The sequence below is a fragment of the Equus asinus genome, chromosome 20 (assembly GCF_041296235.1).
Source record: "Equus asinus isolate D_3611 breed Donkey chromosome 20, EquAss-T2T_v2, whole genome shotgun sequence".
NCBI lineage: Eukaryota > Metazoa > Chordata > Mammalia > Perissodactyla > Equidae > Equus > Equus asinus.
In genome coordinates, this window is record NC_091809.1 from 107,550,881 (window position 1) to 107,568,234 (window position 17,354).

At 36.8% G+C, this 17,354-nt stretch overlaps 1 protein-coding gene across 4 annotated transcripts in view; it reads left to right on the forward strand.

Moving 5' to 3' along the window:
• Nucleotides 1–3,695: 3,695 nt before the first annotated feature.
• ANO3 (anoctamin 3) overlaps nucleotides 3,696–17,354 on the forward strand; it is a 439,146-nt gene continuing 425,487 nt past the window's right edge. For all 4 annotated transcript variants that reach the window (XR_011495962.1, XM_070491365.1, XM_070491367.1 and 1 more), the window contains exon 1: nucleotides 3,696–3,971. Coding sequence is in view for 3 of the 4 variants with exons in the window: in XM_070491365.1 (XP_070347466.1) it covers nucleotides 3,830–3,971 (142 nt within the window). In the remaining variant the exon portion in view is untranslated. The remainder of the gene's footprint in view (nucleotides 3,972–17,354) is intronic.

Here is a 17,354-nt window from a genome sequence, read left to right on the forward strand (position 1 = left end):
TCACACATGCATGAACAAATTTTCAAAGGCATATAGATATGATTAATAAAATATAATACTTAAATATTAGTAAATTTTAAATAGTTTTATATGATTGTATCATATATTCATAGTCAAAATACAATAGTATCATGAGGGATGGATAACTGGATAAATAAAGGTATTCTCTTTCTCTTCATGCTCAAAAATTAAGACCTACTGCTAAAGAGTATGAGACTATTCTGTGACATCAGAGATCATCCCCTCAGGGTCTTGCTAGAAATCATTTATCAGGTGACTCTATCTATAGTTCCCAGGCAAAAGCACATTCCATATAACCAGATTCTTCAAAGCATAGCATGAAAGAGGGAACACGTCAGGATTTGTGCAAACTTAGAGATATAGAGGGTAGAAATCATCTATTAGTTAAACTTCCTTGAGCAGCTCTCAAATCAAAGCACTTAGACTCTCTCTCTCAGAAAGTGCCCCCTCCTATATACCATAATAGGTATTTCAGCGGATAATTGTAAAGCCCATCTTTCATGTTTCTAGAACATACTTTCCTTCTCTAAATTGTGTATGCTCTTTTTTACCCTTTATTCATTCCCCTATATTTGCTTTTCTTTTCCTATCAACCATCTTTTCCTCACTACAACCCATTTCTCACTACTGATCAATCTGTCTCTTTTCTGGAAGGCTTAACTCAGACATTAAGAATCCATAGGTTGGGGCCGGCCCAGTGGTGCAGTGGTTAAGTGCGCACGTTCCGCTTCTCAGCAGCCAGGGTTTCACAGGTTCGGATCCCCAGGACAGACATGGCACCACTTGGCAAAAGCCATGCCATGGTAGGCGTCCCATGTATAAAGCAGAGGAAGATGGGCATGGATGCTAGCTCAGGGCCAGTCTTCCTCAGCAAAAAGAGGAGGATTGGCAGTAGTTAGCTCAGGGCTAATCTTCCTCAAAAAAAAAATAAAAAAGAATCCACAGGTGGTAGTAGACAAGTAAGAATTTATATTACTGTGAAAGTGCTTTGTCAGGTATTCAGAATATTTACTGAACCTCGATTTTTATTTTAAGTAGTGATAGTATTTTGCCTAATTATCATTTATAATTTTGATTCTGCTTTTACTTTCTTATTTAAGCAAAGTATGATATAATTACCAGTGGAACTTGGCCATGTTAGTCATTTTAATCAAAGATTTTTCATGCCTGTTCCAGAACAGTGGTGGGCTAGGCTTGCATAGTATATTTTGTTTATTGTCCATGCTGTTGGAATGACAGTGATTTCCCAGTCATGAGCAATCATTTATAAAGGCATGTGGAGCAGGGGGCCAGTTTTCTTTACTTGTTTGTTCAATTATAATAACTGATGATGACTAAGACATGTCATTTTTTTGTCCAGAATACTGTTTATATTGTAACAGCAATGGATTTGCAAACCTCTTATATGTATGTTTTGCCTTCTCAAAGAGAGCTGAACAGAGAAAGTAAAATTGCTTCAAATATGCCATTTCTCATGTGCAGCATATCTATGACCATACTTAATACGATGGTTATAATTAAAATTCCTAATCAATCACAGCTCTCTTTCCCACTGAGACCTGATCCAGCCCACATCCTATCCAGCATGCCTGCCTTGACATTTTTGTATCTAAGTTAATACCTAATATAGGTTCAATAAATACTTATTTGAATGAAGAAATAAATTAATGAATAAGTAATAGATTAAAGCAAACCATCGAAGAACTAATCTGAACCTTATCTAGTTTGACTCCCTAAACTGAAGGATGGTTTTTGCTAAATTACTCTTTGACAAGCTGTCAATGGGTACCTCCTTGTGGTCATCGTAGATTCATGGACTAAAGGACAGAAGATGAGTAAGAGTGAGAGCTTAAATTAAATTTTCTGTGATGAGCAACACAACCTTCTTCCAGCTACTCCGAGGGAATAGATGTTTTACCTCTCAAGTAGTACAATATGAGCCCTCTCAATCTCTACCTGTTTAGCATTTTTTCCTTCCATTGATCACTTTCTCATATTATGAAATCCAATCTTTTTTGTTTCTCAAGCTGTACATTTTATTTGATCACCAGTTTGTAAATTCACCTCTCCTCCCCAGCTTTATTGAGATATAATTGACATATAACAAATAAATGTAAGATGTACAACATGATGATTTGATATGTGTACATATTGTGAAATGATTGCCACAATAAGGTTCATTAACACAGTTTTCATCTCACAAGTTATAATTATCTTTTTTGCAGTGAGAACATTTAAGATCTACTTTCTTAGTAACTTTCAAGTATACAGTATGGTATCGTTAACTATAGTTACCATGCTGTAGGTTAGATTCCCAGAACTTGTCCATCTTATAACCGAAAGTTTCTACCCTTTGACCAGCATCTCCCATTCTGCCCCACTGCCCAACCCCAGGCAACTGTGAATCAACTTCTTTCCACAAGTTCAACTTCTTTTACGTCCCACATATAAGTGAGATTGTATAGTATTTTTCTGTCTCTGTCTGCCTTATTTTACTTAGCATAATGCCCTCAAGATTCTTTCATGTTGTTGCCAATGGTAGGATTTACTTCTTTTTTATGGGTGAATAATATTCCATTGTATATCACATTTTCTTTATTAATCATCCATCCATAGACACTTAGCAGCTTCCATGTCTTGGCTATTGTGAGAAATGCTATGATAAACATAGGAGTGCAGAATCTCTTCGAGATAGTGATTTCATTTCATTTGGATATATACACAGAAGTGGGATAGCTGGATCATAGGGTAGCTCTATTTTTAATTCTTGGAGGCCCCTCCATACTGTTTTCCATAGTGACTGAACCAATTTACATTCACATCAACATTGTACAATGGTTCCCCTTTCTCCACATCCTTGTTGGCATTTCTTATTTCTTGTCTTTATGATGATAGCCATTCTAACAGGTGTGAGGTGTTAGCTCATTGTGGTTTTGATTTGCATTTCTCTGATAATCAGTGATGTCAAGCACCTTTTCATGTACCTGTTGGACATTTGTTTATCTTCTTTGGAAGACATACAGATTGTTTGCCCGATTTTTTAAATCAGATTTCTTTTTTGCTATTGAGTTGTGTGAGTTCCTTATATATTTTGGATATAAACCCCTTATCAGATATATGATTTGCAAATATATTCTCCTATTCTGTGTTTTCATTTTGTTGATTTTTTAAATTTTTTCTGTACAGAAGTTTTTTTAGTTTAATTCACCTTTTAATCTCCACAATCATAGTCATATTTCAGTATGCATAAGGACTACAGTCTCACAATCCTGACCGAGGAAATATCATTAAGGATTAACTTCCTTCCAAATTAAGAACATTCGTCTGATGAGCTGCCCTGTGGAATAAAGTTGCATTCTCTGACAATCCTTAGCCCCACCCAGCTGATCTTTTGTGTACAGAAATGTGAATGAGAACTTCTAATACCAAGTTACTAAAAGCATCTCTCTGCAGCCTTGCCTATGTCTTCACTTAGTCCACTTTACTTTTTTCTGCAGCCTCTCTGAGATGAGGTTAGTGCTGCTATCAATTAAAGGAAGCAAGATATCTTCAAGAAAAACAGCTCTAAAATCCGTCCGTTCTGTTGAGGTTAATTGCCTAGGAAAGGCATGAATACAGAAAACTTCTTAGAGAGTCAGCTCTGCGTGTTTTAGCTCTTTTGGATTTCCAAGTGAAAATAATTACTGGAAAGCCTGGAGCATTACAAATTATAATACAACAATTTTTTCCCCGTCTATGATGTTTAAAACTTCAGTAGCGTGAACTTTGATTTACAGAGCTCTTTAAGAATTCTGCAATATCAACTGTGATGTTTGAACTGGATTATCTTCCTCCTGAAGGCTTCAGGCATGAGCAGGCTTCCACCTCAGATTTTACTGTAACCTGTTTGACTGAACTCTCTGGTGATTCTAGTCAACTGGAACTTCGGCACTTCAATTCCGTTCCCGCTGGTAAGCTAAACTGAAGATCAATATTTTTTAGTAACTTAGCTTACATCTGTACTTCTTTAATATGAGACATGTAAAAAATTAATCTTGATGCCACTTTGTTTGTGTGGTATAGTTGATGCCAATTTTAGTTTCTTGAGTTACTTTTTTTCCCCCAAAATATGTAAATAGATTTCTACAGAAAACCCTGAGAGTTTTGCCAACAGAGTGAAATGTCAGAAAACAAATTCGGTGAACTCAGAAAAATGTTAATAATGAAGTAGATTTTGGTTTTCTGAACACTCAAGCCTATCAAGGTTTAGTTTTGCTTGGCATGACTGATGAAATCAGGGATTTTATCTATAAACTGCAGAAAAAGTCCTGTCATCTTTCATTCATCTCTTTTATTTCTGTTTACTTTTACATAAGTATTTAAAGGATAATACATGCTTTACCTTCTCATTAAGGACAAGAGAATATTCTTTTTGTTTATGTTGTTTTATGACCTGACTTACATTCTATATGAGCTGACAGTGTTGATAAAGTTGCATGTGAAGAATGTCTTTTTTGATACCAATGGGTGTTACCCAGAATTGCACGGTTTTTATTCTTGCTCTGCAGTTTTGAGGAAACAATGCTATACACTGATAATCTGCATTCATTAAAAAATTCTGACGGTTTGGTTTATAATGAACAGTGATGAGATTTCAATAAGGAATTAATTGTGCTTTGTAGAAAAATTTCGCATAATAAGTAGATAATATTTTAAATGTTGTTCTAAAGGAAAATTCTGTTATGATTTAGTTATCCTTCCTCATAAGCAGAGGCAGTGTAATGTGAATGTAGGAGTTAAGCAAAGTCTACTTAGATGTGGATGTTACTGGATATTAATCTTTGTCCAATGAGAAACACTTGTGGAAATAATAAATTCCATTTTGCAACCATAAGATTCTTCAAAGAGACTTTAGCACGTTTTTTTATTTTCAGATGTTTTAGAAGTTTTATGTGACTCCCAACCAATTACTGATTTGTTGTTCGTAGATTCTTTTGTATTATATGACTTATTTTACTGTATAAGCAGTTCTGTAATCAGGAGAGATAACATCCTTTAGCAAATCTTCTTTCAGCTGTGAGAAAAGAAATCTTTACGCTATTATATTTTTTCTTAAATTGAAAGTCCTACTAGGTATTGAACTTAGAATTTCATGAAGTGGAAAAATCAGCTTTTTACAAATGAACATAGCTTTATACAGTAGACCTGGAGAAGAAAAAGAGGTTTACAGAAAAGAGGTTTATAAACCATTTAAACATGGCTTAAATACTCATGTTCTTTTCACCATTTTTTGTCTTCTAGTCATTTCTGTCGCTGTTAACACATATATTCCAACAGATTCAACTTGTCTTTATTCAGTTGACTCAAACATCCATAGCTTGGGTGTAAACTCTTCCTCAGAGCCTGGAACACACTTCCCCCTTGACATCTTGGCAGGCCTCATATTCAACACAAATAAATTAAACTCCCTAAAAATGCCTCCTTCTTCTTACATCCTCATTTTTGTCAATAACACTTAAGTCATCTCAAACATTCCTTAGCACTTATTGCAATAAAAATTTCATGTTTATTTGTATGCATGTTAGTTTAACATTTGTCTTCCCTACCTCTTTGTCCACTACAATAGCTCCAGTACTCAACAGGATGCCTGGCAATAAAAGCTTCCTTATGTCTTGACTCAGTGACTGCTTAGCTGAGGGAATGAAAGACTGGCTCTTCTTTCCTCTAGTGCATGCACCTGTATAGATTTCTAACCGATCTCACCTACAGGTTTTCCATAACAAGCCATTGACAGCCACACAGTGGTTCCTAAGCACAGGTCTGACCCATTCCCACCTTTGTTTGCAATTTCTTTTTTTCTCATCTCTTTTTTTATTAATTAATTTATTTATTTATTTTCGGATGTACATCATAATATATTTCAAATTCTGTGTAGATTACATCATGTTCACCACCCGAAAACTAATTATAGTCCATCGTTTCACATGTGAGCCTAATCAGCCCTTTTGCTCTCTCCCCGTCCCCCTTCCCCTATGGTAACCGCCAATCCAATCTCCAATGCTAGGTGTTTGTTTGTCATTGTTTTTGTCTTCTACTTATGAGTGAGATCATATGGTATTTGACTTTCTCCCTCTGATTTATTTCACTCAGCATAATATCCTCAAGGTCCATCCATGTTGTCACAATTGGCCAGATTTCATCATTTCTTATGGCTGAGTAGTAGTCTATCGTGTATAAACACCACATCTTCTTTATCCATTCGTCCCTTGATGGGCACCTAGGTTGCTTCCAAGTCTTGGCTATGGTGTATAATGCTGCAATGAACATAGGGGTGCAGGTATTTTTATGCCTTTGTGTTTTCAAGTTCTTTGGATAAATACCCAGCAGTGGGATAGCTGGATCATATGTTAGATCTATCCTTAATTTTCTGAGGATACTCCATACTGCTTTCCATAGTGGCAGCACCAGTTTACACTCCCGCCAGCAGTGAACAAGGATTCCCTTCTCTCCACATCTTCTCCAACGTTTGTTGTTTCTTGTCTTGTTAATTATAGCCATTCTGACTGGAGTGAGGTGATACCTCATTGTAGTTTTGATTTGTATTTCCCTGATAGCTAGTGATGTTGAGCATCTTTTCATATGCCTGTTGGCCATCTGTATATCTTCTTTGGAGAAATATCTATTCAGATCTTTTGCCCGTTTTTTAATTGGATTGTTGGTTTTTTTGTTGTTGAGCTGTATGAGTTCTTTGTATATTTTGGATATTAACCCCTTATCTGATATATGGTTTGCAAATATCTTCTCCTAATTGTTAGGTTGTCTTTTCGTTTTGTTGATGGTTTCCTTTGCTGTGCAGAAGTTTTAAGTTTGCTGTAGTTCCATTTGTTCATTTTTTCTTTCGTTTCCCTTGCCTGGTCAGACATGGGACTTGAAAATATCCTGCCTTTGTTTTCTTCTAGAAGTTTCATGGTTTCAGGTCTTACATACAAGTCTGTAATCCATTTTGAGTTGATTTTTGTGCATGATGTAAGGGAATGGTCTACTTTTATTCTTTTGCATGTTGCTGTCCAGTTTTCCCAACACCATTTATTGAAGAGACTCTCCTTTCTCCATCGTATGCTCTTGGCTCCCTTGTCGAATATTAGCTGTCCATAAATGTGTGGGTTTACTTCTGGACTCTCAATTCTGTTCCAGTGATCTGTGTGTCTGTTTTTGTGCCAGTACCATGCTGTTTTGGTTACCATGGCTTTGTAGTATATTTTGAAATGAGGGAGTGTTATACCTCCAGCTTTGTTCTTTTTTCTCAGGAATCCTTTGGCTATTTGGGGTCTTTTGTTGTTCCATATAAATTTTAGGATCCTTTGTTCTATTTTTGTGAAAAATGTTGTTGGAACTTTGATAGGGATTGCGTTGAATCTATAGATTGCTTTAGGAAGTATGGACATTTTAACAGCGTTAACTCTTTCAATCCAAGAGCATGGAATATCTTTCCATTTCTTTGTGTCTTCTTTGAGTTCTTTCAACAATGTTTTATAGTTTTCGTTGTACAGAACCTTCACTTCTTTGGTTAAGTTTATTCCTACGTATTTTATTCTTTTTGTTGCAATTGTAAATGAGATTGTATTCTTAATTTCTCTTTCTACTACTTCATTGGTAGTGTATAGAAATGCAACCGACTTTTGTATGTTGATTTTGTATCCCGTGACTTGACTGTCTTCCTTTATTGTTCTAAAAGTTTTTTAGTGGAATCTTTAGGGTTTTCTACTTATAAAATCATGTTGTCTACAAAGAGTGACAGTTTCACTTCTTCTTTTCCAATGTGGATCCCTTTTATTTATTTTTCTTGCCTGATTGCTCTGGCTAGGACTTCCAATACTATGTTAAATAAGAGTGGTGAGAGTGGGCATCCTTGTCTGCTTCCTGTTCTTAGAGGGTAGCTTTCAGTTTTTCTCCATTGAGAATAATATTTGCTATGGGTTTGTCATATATGGCCTTTATTATGTTGAGGTATTTTCCTTCTATACCCATTTTATTTAGAGTTTTTATCATAAAAGGATGCTGTATCTTGTCAGATGCTTTCCCTGCATCTATTGAGATGATCATGTGATTTTTATTCTTCATTTTGTTAATGTGGTGTATCACATTGATAGATTTGCAGATGTTGAACCATTCCTGCATCCCTGGAATGAAACCCACTTGATCATGATGTATGATCTTTTTAATGTATTGTTGTATTTGATTTGCTAGTATTTTGTTGAGGATTTTTGCATCGATGTTCATCAGTGATATTGGCCTGTAATTTTCTTTTTTTGTGTTGTCCTTGTCTGGTTTTTGTATCAGGATATATTGGCTTCGTAGAATGAGTTAGGAAGCCTCCCCTCCTCTTCAATTTTTTGGAAGAGCTTGAGAAGGATAGGTATTCAGTCTTCTTGGAATGTTTGGTGGAATTCACCAGGGAAGCCATCTGGTCCTGGACTTTTATTTTTTGGGAGGTTTTTGATTCCTGTTTTGATCTTCTTACTGGTGATTGGTCTATTCAAATTTTCTACTTCTTCTTGGTCCAGTTTTGGAAGGTTGTATGTTTGTAAGAATTTATCCATTTCTTCTAGATTATCCAATTTGTTGGCGTGTAGCTTTTCATAGTATTCTCTTATCTTTTGTATTTCTGAGGTGTCTGTTGTAATCTCTCCTCTTTCATTTCTGATTTTATTTATTTGAGCCTTCTCTCTTTTTTTCTTGGTGAGTCTAGCTAAGGATTTGTCAATTTTGTTTGTCTTTTCAAAGAACCAGCTCTTGGTTTCATTAATTTTTTCTATTGTTTTTTAGTTTCTATTTCATTTATTTCTGCTCTGATTTTTATTATTTCCTTCCATCTGCTGATTTTGGGCTTTGTTTGTTGTTCTTTTTCCAGTACCTTTAGATGCACTTTTAGATTGTCTATTTGGGATTTTTCTTCTTTGTCAAGGTAGGCCTGAATTGCTATAAACTTCCCTCTTAGAACAGCTTTTGCTGTATCCCACAGATTTTGGCATGTCGTGTTTTTATTTTCATTTGTTTCCAGGTAATTTTATTTCTCCTTTGATTTCTTCATTGACCCAATCGTTGGTCAGTAGCATTTTGTTTAATCTGCACATTTTTGTGGCTTTTCTGGTTTTCTTCCTGTAGTTGATTTCTAGTTTCATACCTTTGTGGTCAGAAAAGATACATGGCATTAATTCAATCTTCTTAAATTTATTGAGACTTGTTTTGTGGCCTAATATGTGATCAATCCTGGAGAATGTTCCATGGGCATTTGAAAAGAATGTGTATTCTGTGGTTTTTGGATGGAATGTTCTGTATATATCCACTAAGTCCATCTGGTCTAGTGTGTCCTTTAAGGCCAGTCTTTCCTTATTGATCCTCTGTTTGGATGATCTATCCGTTGGTCTTAGTGGAGTGTTAAAGTCTCCTACTATTATTGTGTTACTGTCTATTTCTCTTTTTATGTCTGTTAATAATTGCTTTATATATTTAGGTGTTCCTGTGTTGGGTGCATAGATATTTACAAGTGTTATATTTTCTTGTTGGATTGTTCCCTTTATCATTATGTAGTGCCTGTCTTTGTCTCTTGTTACAGTTTTTGTTTTAAAGTCTATTTTGTCTAATATAAGTATTGCTACCCCTGCTTTCTTTTCTTTGCCATTTGCATGGAATATGTTTTTCCATCCCTTCACTTGCAGTTTGTGAGTGTCTTTAGGTCTGAAGTGTGTCTGTTGTATACAGCATATACATGGGTCTTGTATTTTTATCCAATTGGCCAGCCTATTGCATTTGTTGGAGCATTTAGTCCATTGACATTTAAAGTAGCTATTGGTAAATATGTTTTTATTGCTATTTTGTCACTATTTTCTGGGTGTTTTAGTAGTTCTTCTCTATTCCTTTCTTTTTCTCTTGCTCTCTTCCCTTGTGGTTTGATGGATATCTTTGGTAATATATTTGATTTCTTTTGTCTTACTTTTTTTCTTGCTTGTTATAGGTTTCTGATTTGTGATTACCATGAGGATCCTATTTAATATTCTATGCATATAATAGTCTATATTGACTTGATAGACTCTTTAGTTTGAGCTCTTCCTAAAAACTCTACTTTTTCACTCCCCTCCTCCCACATTGTATGTTTTTCGAATCACATATAGTCTCTTTTTTAGTGTGTGTCTATCCATTACCCTCTCATCATTGAAATAGGTGATTTTAATACATTTGTCTTTTAACCTTCATATTATCTTCACAGGTAGTTGATCTGCTACCTTTACTATATTTTTACCTTACAAGTGATTTTATTGCCTGGTTTTTTGTTGTTGTTGTTGTTTTTTTTTTTTTTTTGGATAATTTTCTTTATCTCTATTTGTGGTGATTGCTTTCCCACTTAAATAAGTCCCTTCAGCATTTCTTGCAGAACTAGTTTCTTAGTGATAAACTCCTTTAATTTTTGCTTGTCTGGGAAGCTCTTTATCTCCCCTTCCATTCTGAATGACAATCTTGATGGATAGAGTATTCTTGGCTATAGGTTTTTTCCTTTTAGCACTTTAAGTATGTCATGCCATTCTCTTCTTGCCTATAGGGTCTGGGCTGAGAAGTCCACTGATAGCCAGATGGGCTTCCCTTTATATGTCACTTGTGGCCTTTCTCTTGCTGCTTTTAGGATTCTCTCTTTGTCTTTAATTTTGACATTTCGATTATAATATGTCTTGGTGTGGGCCTCTTTGGACTTATCTTGTTTGGAGCTCTCTGTGCTTCCTGAACTTGGATGTCTGTTTCCTTCCTCAGGGTAGGAAAATTTTCACCTATTATTTCTACAAATAAACTTTCTGCCCCTTTGTCTCTCTCTTCTCCTTCTGGGACACCTATAATCTGAATGTTAGTATGCTTGATATTGTCCCAGAGTTCCCTTAGACTGTTCTCATTCTGTAATTCGTTTTTCTCTTTTCTGCTCTGCTTGGGTGATTTCCTCTAGTCTTTCATCTAGCTTGCTGATCCATTCTTCCGCATCCTCTATTCTACTATTGAGTCCCTTTAGTGAATTTTTCATTTCCAGTATTGTATTCTTCAATTCTGATTTTTTTTTTTTTAAATATCTTCCAGTTCTTTGCTGAGGTGCTCAGTGTGTTCATCCATTCTTCTCCCTATATCTGTGAGCATCCTCATGATATTTTGTTTGAACTCTTTGTCAAGTAAATCGCTTGTTTCTGTTTCACTTAATCATGTTTCTGGGGTTTTGTACTGTTCCCTTGCTTAGAAAGTATTCCTTTATCTCCTCATTATGCCTCTTTTTCTGGCTTATTTCTATGTATTAGGTGAGTTGACTATATCTCCTGATCTTGTTGAAGTGGCCTTATGTATGAGATGCCTTATGAGGCCCAGCAGTGTGCTTCCCTCTCCTCACCAGTCCATAAAAACCAGGAGTGACCCCTTTGTGGGCTACTTGTGTCCTTTTGCTGTGTCAGGGTTGCTCCCACTGCAGGTACCCAGGGAGTCTAATCTTTCCTTCCCTGGCCAGCTGTTTGTAAATCCAGTTTGGGGAGCCTCAGCACTGTTGCCTACAAAGTCTATCAGTATACTCCTATTGCAGTTTTCTTCTTAATTGGGTTGGTACCCAGTGTAGCTGGTTGCTAGGCTCAGGGGCTTACAGCTGTGATAGGCCTCAGGGCCTACAGGGCTGTTGTCAGTTCTCTTAGGAGTGCAGCTGAGCGGGGCTAGCCCTAGGCACAGGGGCACTCAATTGTTTCAGGCTTTGGAAGGTGAGGCTGATCCTTTTTATGGCTATTTGTGAAGCACAGGTCTTCTGCCACGGATAAGCCTTATCCCCCCCAGGACCACACACACTGTCAGTACATTCTGGTCCATGCACACTTCTCAACCCCCTGGAGCGTACCCTGATGCCGCACTGCAGAGGCCCCCACCTCTCCACCAATGCCCCCCACACTTCACCTGGTCCTCACACAGGCCCTGCCCCACAGAGGCAGACACCCTTGCCTGCCTGTAGAGGATCAAGGCACCCAGTCAATGCAGGCTGAAAAGTAGCCTGAGGCCTTGCTGTTAGGTGGGGCCAGTCCCTATGGCAGGTTGCCTGCCCTGGCTGAACTGGATTAAATCTGTGCTCTAGTGGGTGTGGCAGACCTCAGGGCTAAGAGGCCATGGGATGAACCTCAGTGGCAACCACTGGGGACCCTGTCGGCACGCCTGGACCAGCTCAGAACAATGGCCCCCACCAATGTTGCAGTCTCTGGAGAGGTCCCCCCTCTCACCAAGATGCCCCCAGAGCCCACCAGGTGAGTCTCTTTTCACCAAAGGACTGTCAGCCTTCTCTCTGGTGATTTTAGGTTGCTGCAATGAGTGAGTTTGTGCATGGGCCCTTTAAGACCCAGGTCTTTTCGGCATTCAGCCTATAGCTTTTCTGGGGGTATCCTCGCTGTGGTTAATAGCCAGCAAAGCCAGACAGTAAGACCCCCTTCTCAGTTGGGCTGAGCCTGAAGTATGCTTATAGCAGTGTTGCCCCAGCTCCGGACCTCACTCCTCCAGGGAGGGCTGCGTACCTTAGGGTGGCTCCCGCCTGGCCAGCTGAGAAACTCCGCTGCTCCCGAAGGTGGCTTTTGTCCTCTCTAGCAGGACTTACTGCTGCTTCTGCCTTCGTCAGGACTGTCCCTTGTTGTGGGGGTTCTTTTTATCCAGTTTTCACTTTTTAATCTGGGGTAATTTTTCCAAAAATAGTTGTAACCTGGTTGTGTTCATGGGAGGAGATGAGTTCAACGTTTGCTCACACCGCCATCTTGATGAGATCTCCTCTGCAATTTCTGTAACTGTGTGATCTGTGTTATAAACCTGGTGTTCTCTGTGACCTGTATTATAAACCTGTTTCCTGTCTCTAAGTTTAGTGTGTTTTTTTCTCCTCAACACTACTTGGAAATTAAGTTTAAAAGCAGTGTCATGGGACAGCTTCTTTGTGTTCCAGAAATAGATTTAATCAGTTATCAGTAATGAGAATATAAATATCATCTCTGGATTCTGGAATGTGCTTTCAATTACTTTTAAGGCCATGAACATTTCATCATCATGGTCCTCATGGTCATCAGGATCACCATTATGTATTAATGATAAACACATATGTATCATTTCCTATGTATCAGGCAGTTCTCTAAATGTTATATATATATGTATAACTTATATTTATGTAAATAAGTGTGTGTATATATATATATATATTTAATCCTCAACATTCAGCCCTATGAGGAGTTAGGTGACCTTATTTCCATAATAAAGTACTAGCCAATCAACTGATCTCTCCTAGACATTAAGAAATTGGTAGTAGAGCAATGGGTTGTTCCCCACTGTGAGATCAGTGGTTCACATGTGTGACACTATTTCTTATGGTCAACACGAACAACAAGAAGCAAATTATGTGTACATAAAAACGAACTGTGATTACCACTGATTCATAGACATTTGTAAACTCTAACATCTTTAATTTCCAATGGTAATCTATCAGTGTCTATCATTGATGAAAACTTCTCTGAACCTAATTATGTCTTTGACTTCCATGATTTTTTGGTGATTGACTCTAGTTGAAGCTTAGAGGCCCACAGATTAGGAAGCTGATCATTTGTTCATGTTATGGTCACTATAATATAGCATAAGGAAGATATGTCTACCATCTTAAGCAGATCTGGATGAAATTTTAAAAGATGCTCTCTCCCCTTGTCTGCAGAATCTGCCTCTATGGATGTCTACTTCTTAGGCTGACTTACTGATCTGTCTTTACATCTGTTTTCTGTATCCTTGATGCTTATGAATGCTTGCTTACTTGCCAACTCTTCAGGGACTCCTACCTATCATTTCTAACTTTCATGAATTGTTGTTTTTCTAGTCCTAAATTAATGTGTTGCTCCATGATAAAGACATGACATTCCTGTAGAACATAAGTACTTCAATACAATTTAATAATCTCTTAACAAAAAATCTTATTTTATTTTAAAAAGTTGTTCTGTCAGTTATCCCATTTATATGAAAATGTCAATACCAATAAACATCAAATTGGAACAATGGAATACATATTTAAACAATATAAATATAACTCACATAAGTACTGATATAATAGTTCACAATGGTGGTAAGTATACAGTGCTAATTCCAAAGAATTCAAAGTCATTTGGTCCTTCATCTATTTTTCCTTCTAAAACAAATACGTCCCACTGGTTGTCACATAACTTCCAGTGTGATAAAGTAGCATTTTAACCAATATGTGATCCATAATTCACTTAGCAATTAGCAGAGTCTTTTAAAAATTTCTCAATGGTCAAAAACTTTTGGCCATAATGCATACTATAGCTTCTTTCTAGGGTTTCACAATACAGTCTAACATATTCAGAACTGCATGTGATTCAAATTTAAAGAAGTTTGTTAATTTCACTTAATCTAGAATTTCATATGTTTATTAGACCTTAGAACCCTTTTACATAGAACATTTCCCGACATCCTGTAAGACTGGTGTGGAAGATTTGATGTTAAAGAAATAATTATGTAACTCTAATAAAGTAATTGCAGAACTCTAATAAAAAGTCAGATAAGGTCCCTTCAGTCACCAACAAGCTATGTCACCTCAGGCAAGGTGTTAACATCCCTCCTGGATGATTTTCCTTATCTATAAAATGTCTGAGCCCTTTGGGGGATCTCCTGGGAGCTCTAATGTGAAAGCACCTGCAGCTCCCACTATGTTCCTCTGCTCAGCCACATAGAGGGCCTTCTCCCCTAAGCCTTCTCCTGTGATGCTTCTCCCCTGGGCCTTTTCCCTCTCGCCTGAGCCTTCCCCCTGTCCATTTTCCCTGAGCCTTCTCCTGTGATCTTTCTTCTCTGAACCTTCTCTCCTGGGCCTTTTCCCTCCTCTGAGCCATCTCCCTGGCATAGGAAGCTGGAGGAAGAGAGGAGCTGCCAGAAATATTGGCATTTATTAATGAAAAACAATTGGTTAAATGATGTTGCTTGCTTTAACTATGGTTTCACAAGACTGTTTCTCAATCTAAATTTTCTTCCTTCAGACTATATTTTCCTAGTTTGACTTTATCCCAATATGGAGCCTCTTTAAATTTTGTTTAAAAAATTAAAACATGCTTATTTTAGAAAAACAAAGGAAGGAGATAAAGCAGAAAGTGAAATAAATAAATGAATAAGACAGGTTTTCCCTTAGTGCCTAGCACAGGACCAGACATAGAAGAGTGCTCAGGTGAATGTAGGAGGATTGATTGGTTGCTATTGTCAACCTCATTAAATTTTAAACACTTACTAAATCCTCAGTCATGCAGAGAGCCCTGTGCTCCTCTAGCAATGCCAGAGCGCACCCATTCATATACACATACATACCTTAAAGCCTGGTATATAAGCTGTAAACACTTTGGTGGTAAAGAACAAAATGTCTAGAATAGATTAGTTGATCTTGAAGGCCATCAACAACTATAAAAAAGCTTAATGAACACTATTAGATTTAAAGCATTTCCTGTGCGCTCCATTAAGCTATATAAAGCCAAGAATATAAAGATGGGTAAAGACAAACCCTCTGTTTGCATGTAATTTAGAACAATAATCATGAGGGTCAACATAGTCAAAGACCTTCATAATTTACAGAGCTCTTTTACATTCGATTTTCACAACCACTCTGTAGATCAAGTCATTTTATTACACCCATTTTTACAAAAGAAACTGCATATCTAATAGTGATATTTTACAGTGAAATTTTAATACATGGTTAATCAAGAACTTAGATCCAGACTTTCTCCAACTCCAGATGTTATTGCCACCATACCTACTACCTGTATGTGTACCACTATTGCTTCTTAACCTGCTACTGCGACAATAACTGAGTAACAGACACAACATTTAGTATTTTAATTGCAATACTAAACAATTGACATTCTCATCTCAGTTTACCTTCCCAATAATGTTTTAAAGCATGGATAATTTAAATATTATTATAATAACTCATCATATTTCAAATATAGGTTTATAGATCATTAAATTACACTCTAATTTGCTATCTTCATTTCAGAATGGTTGAGTTGATATCTTTGTAAGAAAAGATATTTACAAGTAATTTGATAGTCTATGAAAGATTACTTGGCATATAGAAAAGTAAGTGTTAGACTGATTTTAAATAATGATGATGTTAATTTTGAATGTGTTCTGTATATTTGGGGAGGCAATTATAGAATCACTTAATAGTATTAATCATATTTTCCTATCTAAAATTAGGAAGTTTATTCAAAAGTTTCTTTGTTTGTGTCCCTGATACCAGTTGAAAATAAACCTACTCTGCTGAAGTATAACTGAGCCATAAAGACAATTAACTGTTTTGCTTTTCTAAGAATAACTGACTTTAAGGCCTCATACAATCCCAAACAAATGCCATATTTGCAAAAAAGCATTAGACTATCCAGTAGTAGCCAGAAGAACAAACATAAATCCTTTATAAACATTACATAATATCCCCATCAAACCACATGACCTCATATATACACACGCGCGCACGCACACACACACACACACATTCAGTCACTGCATTCTTTAGAGAATTAAACTATATTTATCTTTCTATGTATGTCCTGGAACCCGGAAGTGACTGACCACTCTGCTGAAAGTCTAGCAGTGCTAAGGTCAGCATAAAAAAAAAAATATTTTCATTGTCCTGGGTAGTTTAGGGCTTTATGAGGTGGGCTTTGCAATGATTATTTCTTTGTCTCAGGAAATGAAAAGTATGACTTCTAAGGATATGCAAGGAAATCCAAAGAATAATCTCTCTGTTCTCTGAGCTTGGAATAGAGGATGATCATCCATCTAATTGTAGCCCAGAAGACCCTCTCTGACCAAAGAGTAAAAGACAGGCAACAGTATAAAAAGATTCTAACTTATTGAGAGACTTAGAACTATGATCACTTGCCACATGATTAACAATATCTATAATGCTACAATCATCACCTATTTGCATTTATTAGATGTCTACTCTGTGCCCACTTTCTGCTAGTCTCTGTGAGAAATGTACAGTATTTGGAAGGTCCAATGCTTGCTTTAAATGTACTCTCTAAATCTAGTTATGAAAAAAGCCCATATATGTGATTGAAATAGAGGACCATTTCATCCTGCCAGTCTCATTCAGGGCAGGAACATATCAGCTGGGAAAATAGTGTTTTTTAGAAGGGTAGTTCACAAAGCCAAAGTGGAGCCCATGGCGCCCTTGCATTAGAATTACCTGGATACTTGCAATACATGAAGATTCTAGGATCCCATCCCAACTCTTTGTTATAAACTCTACGCATATAACCCAGAAATCTAGATTT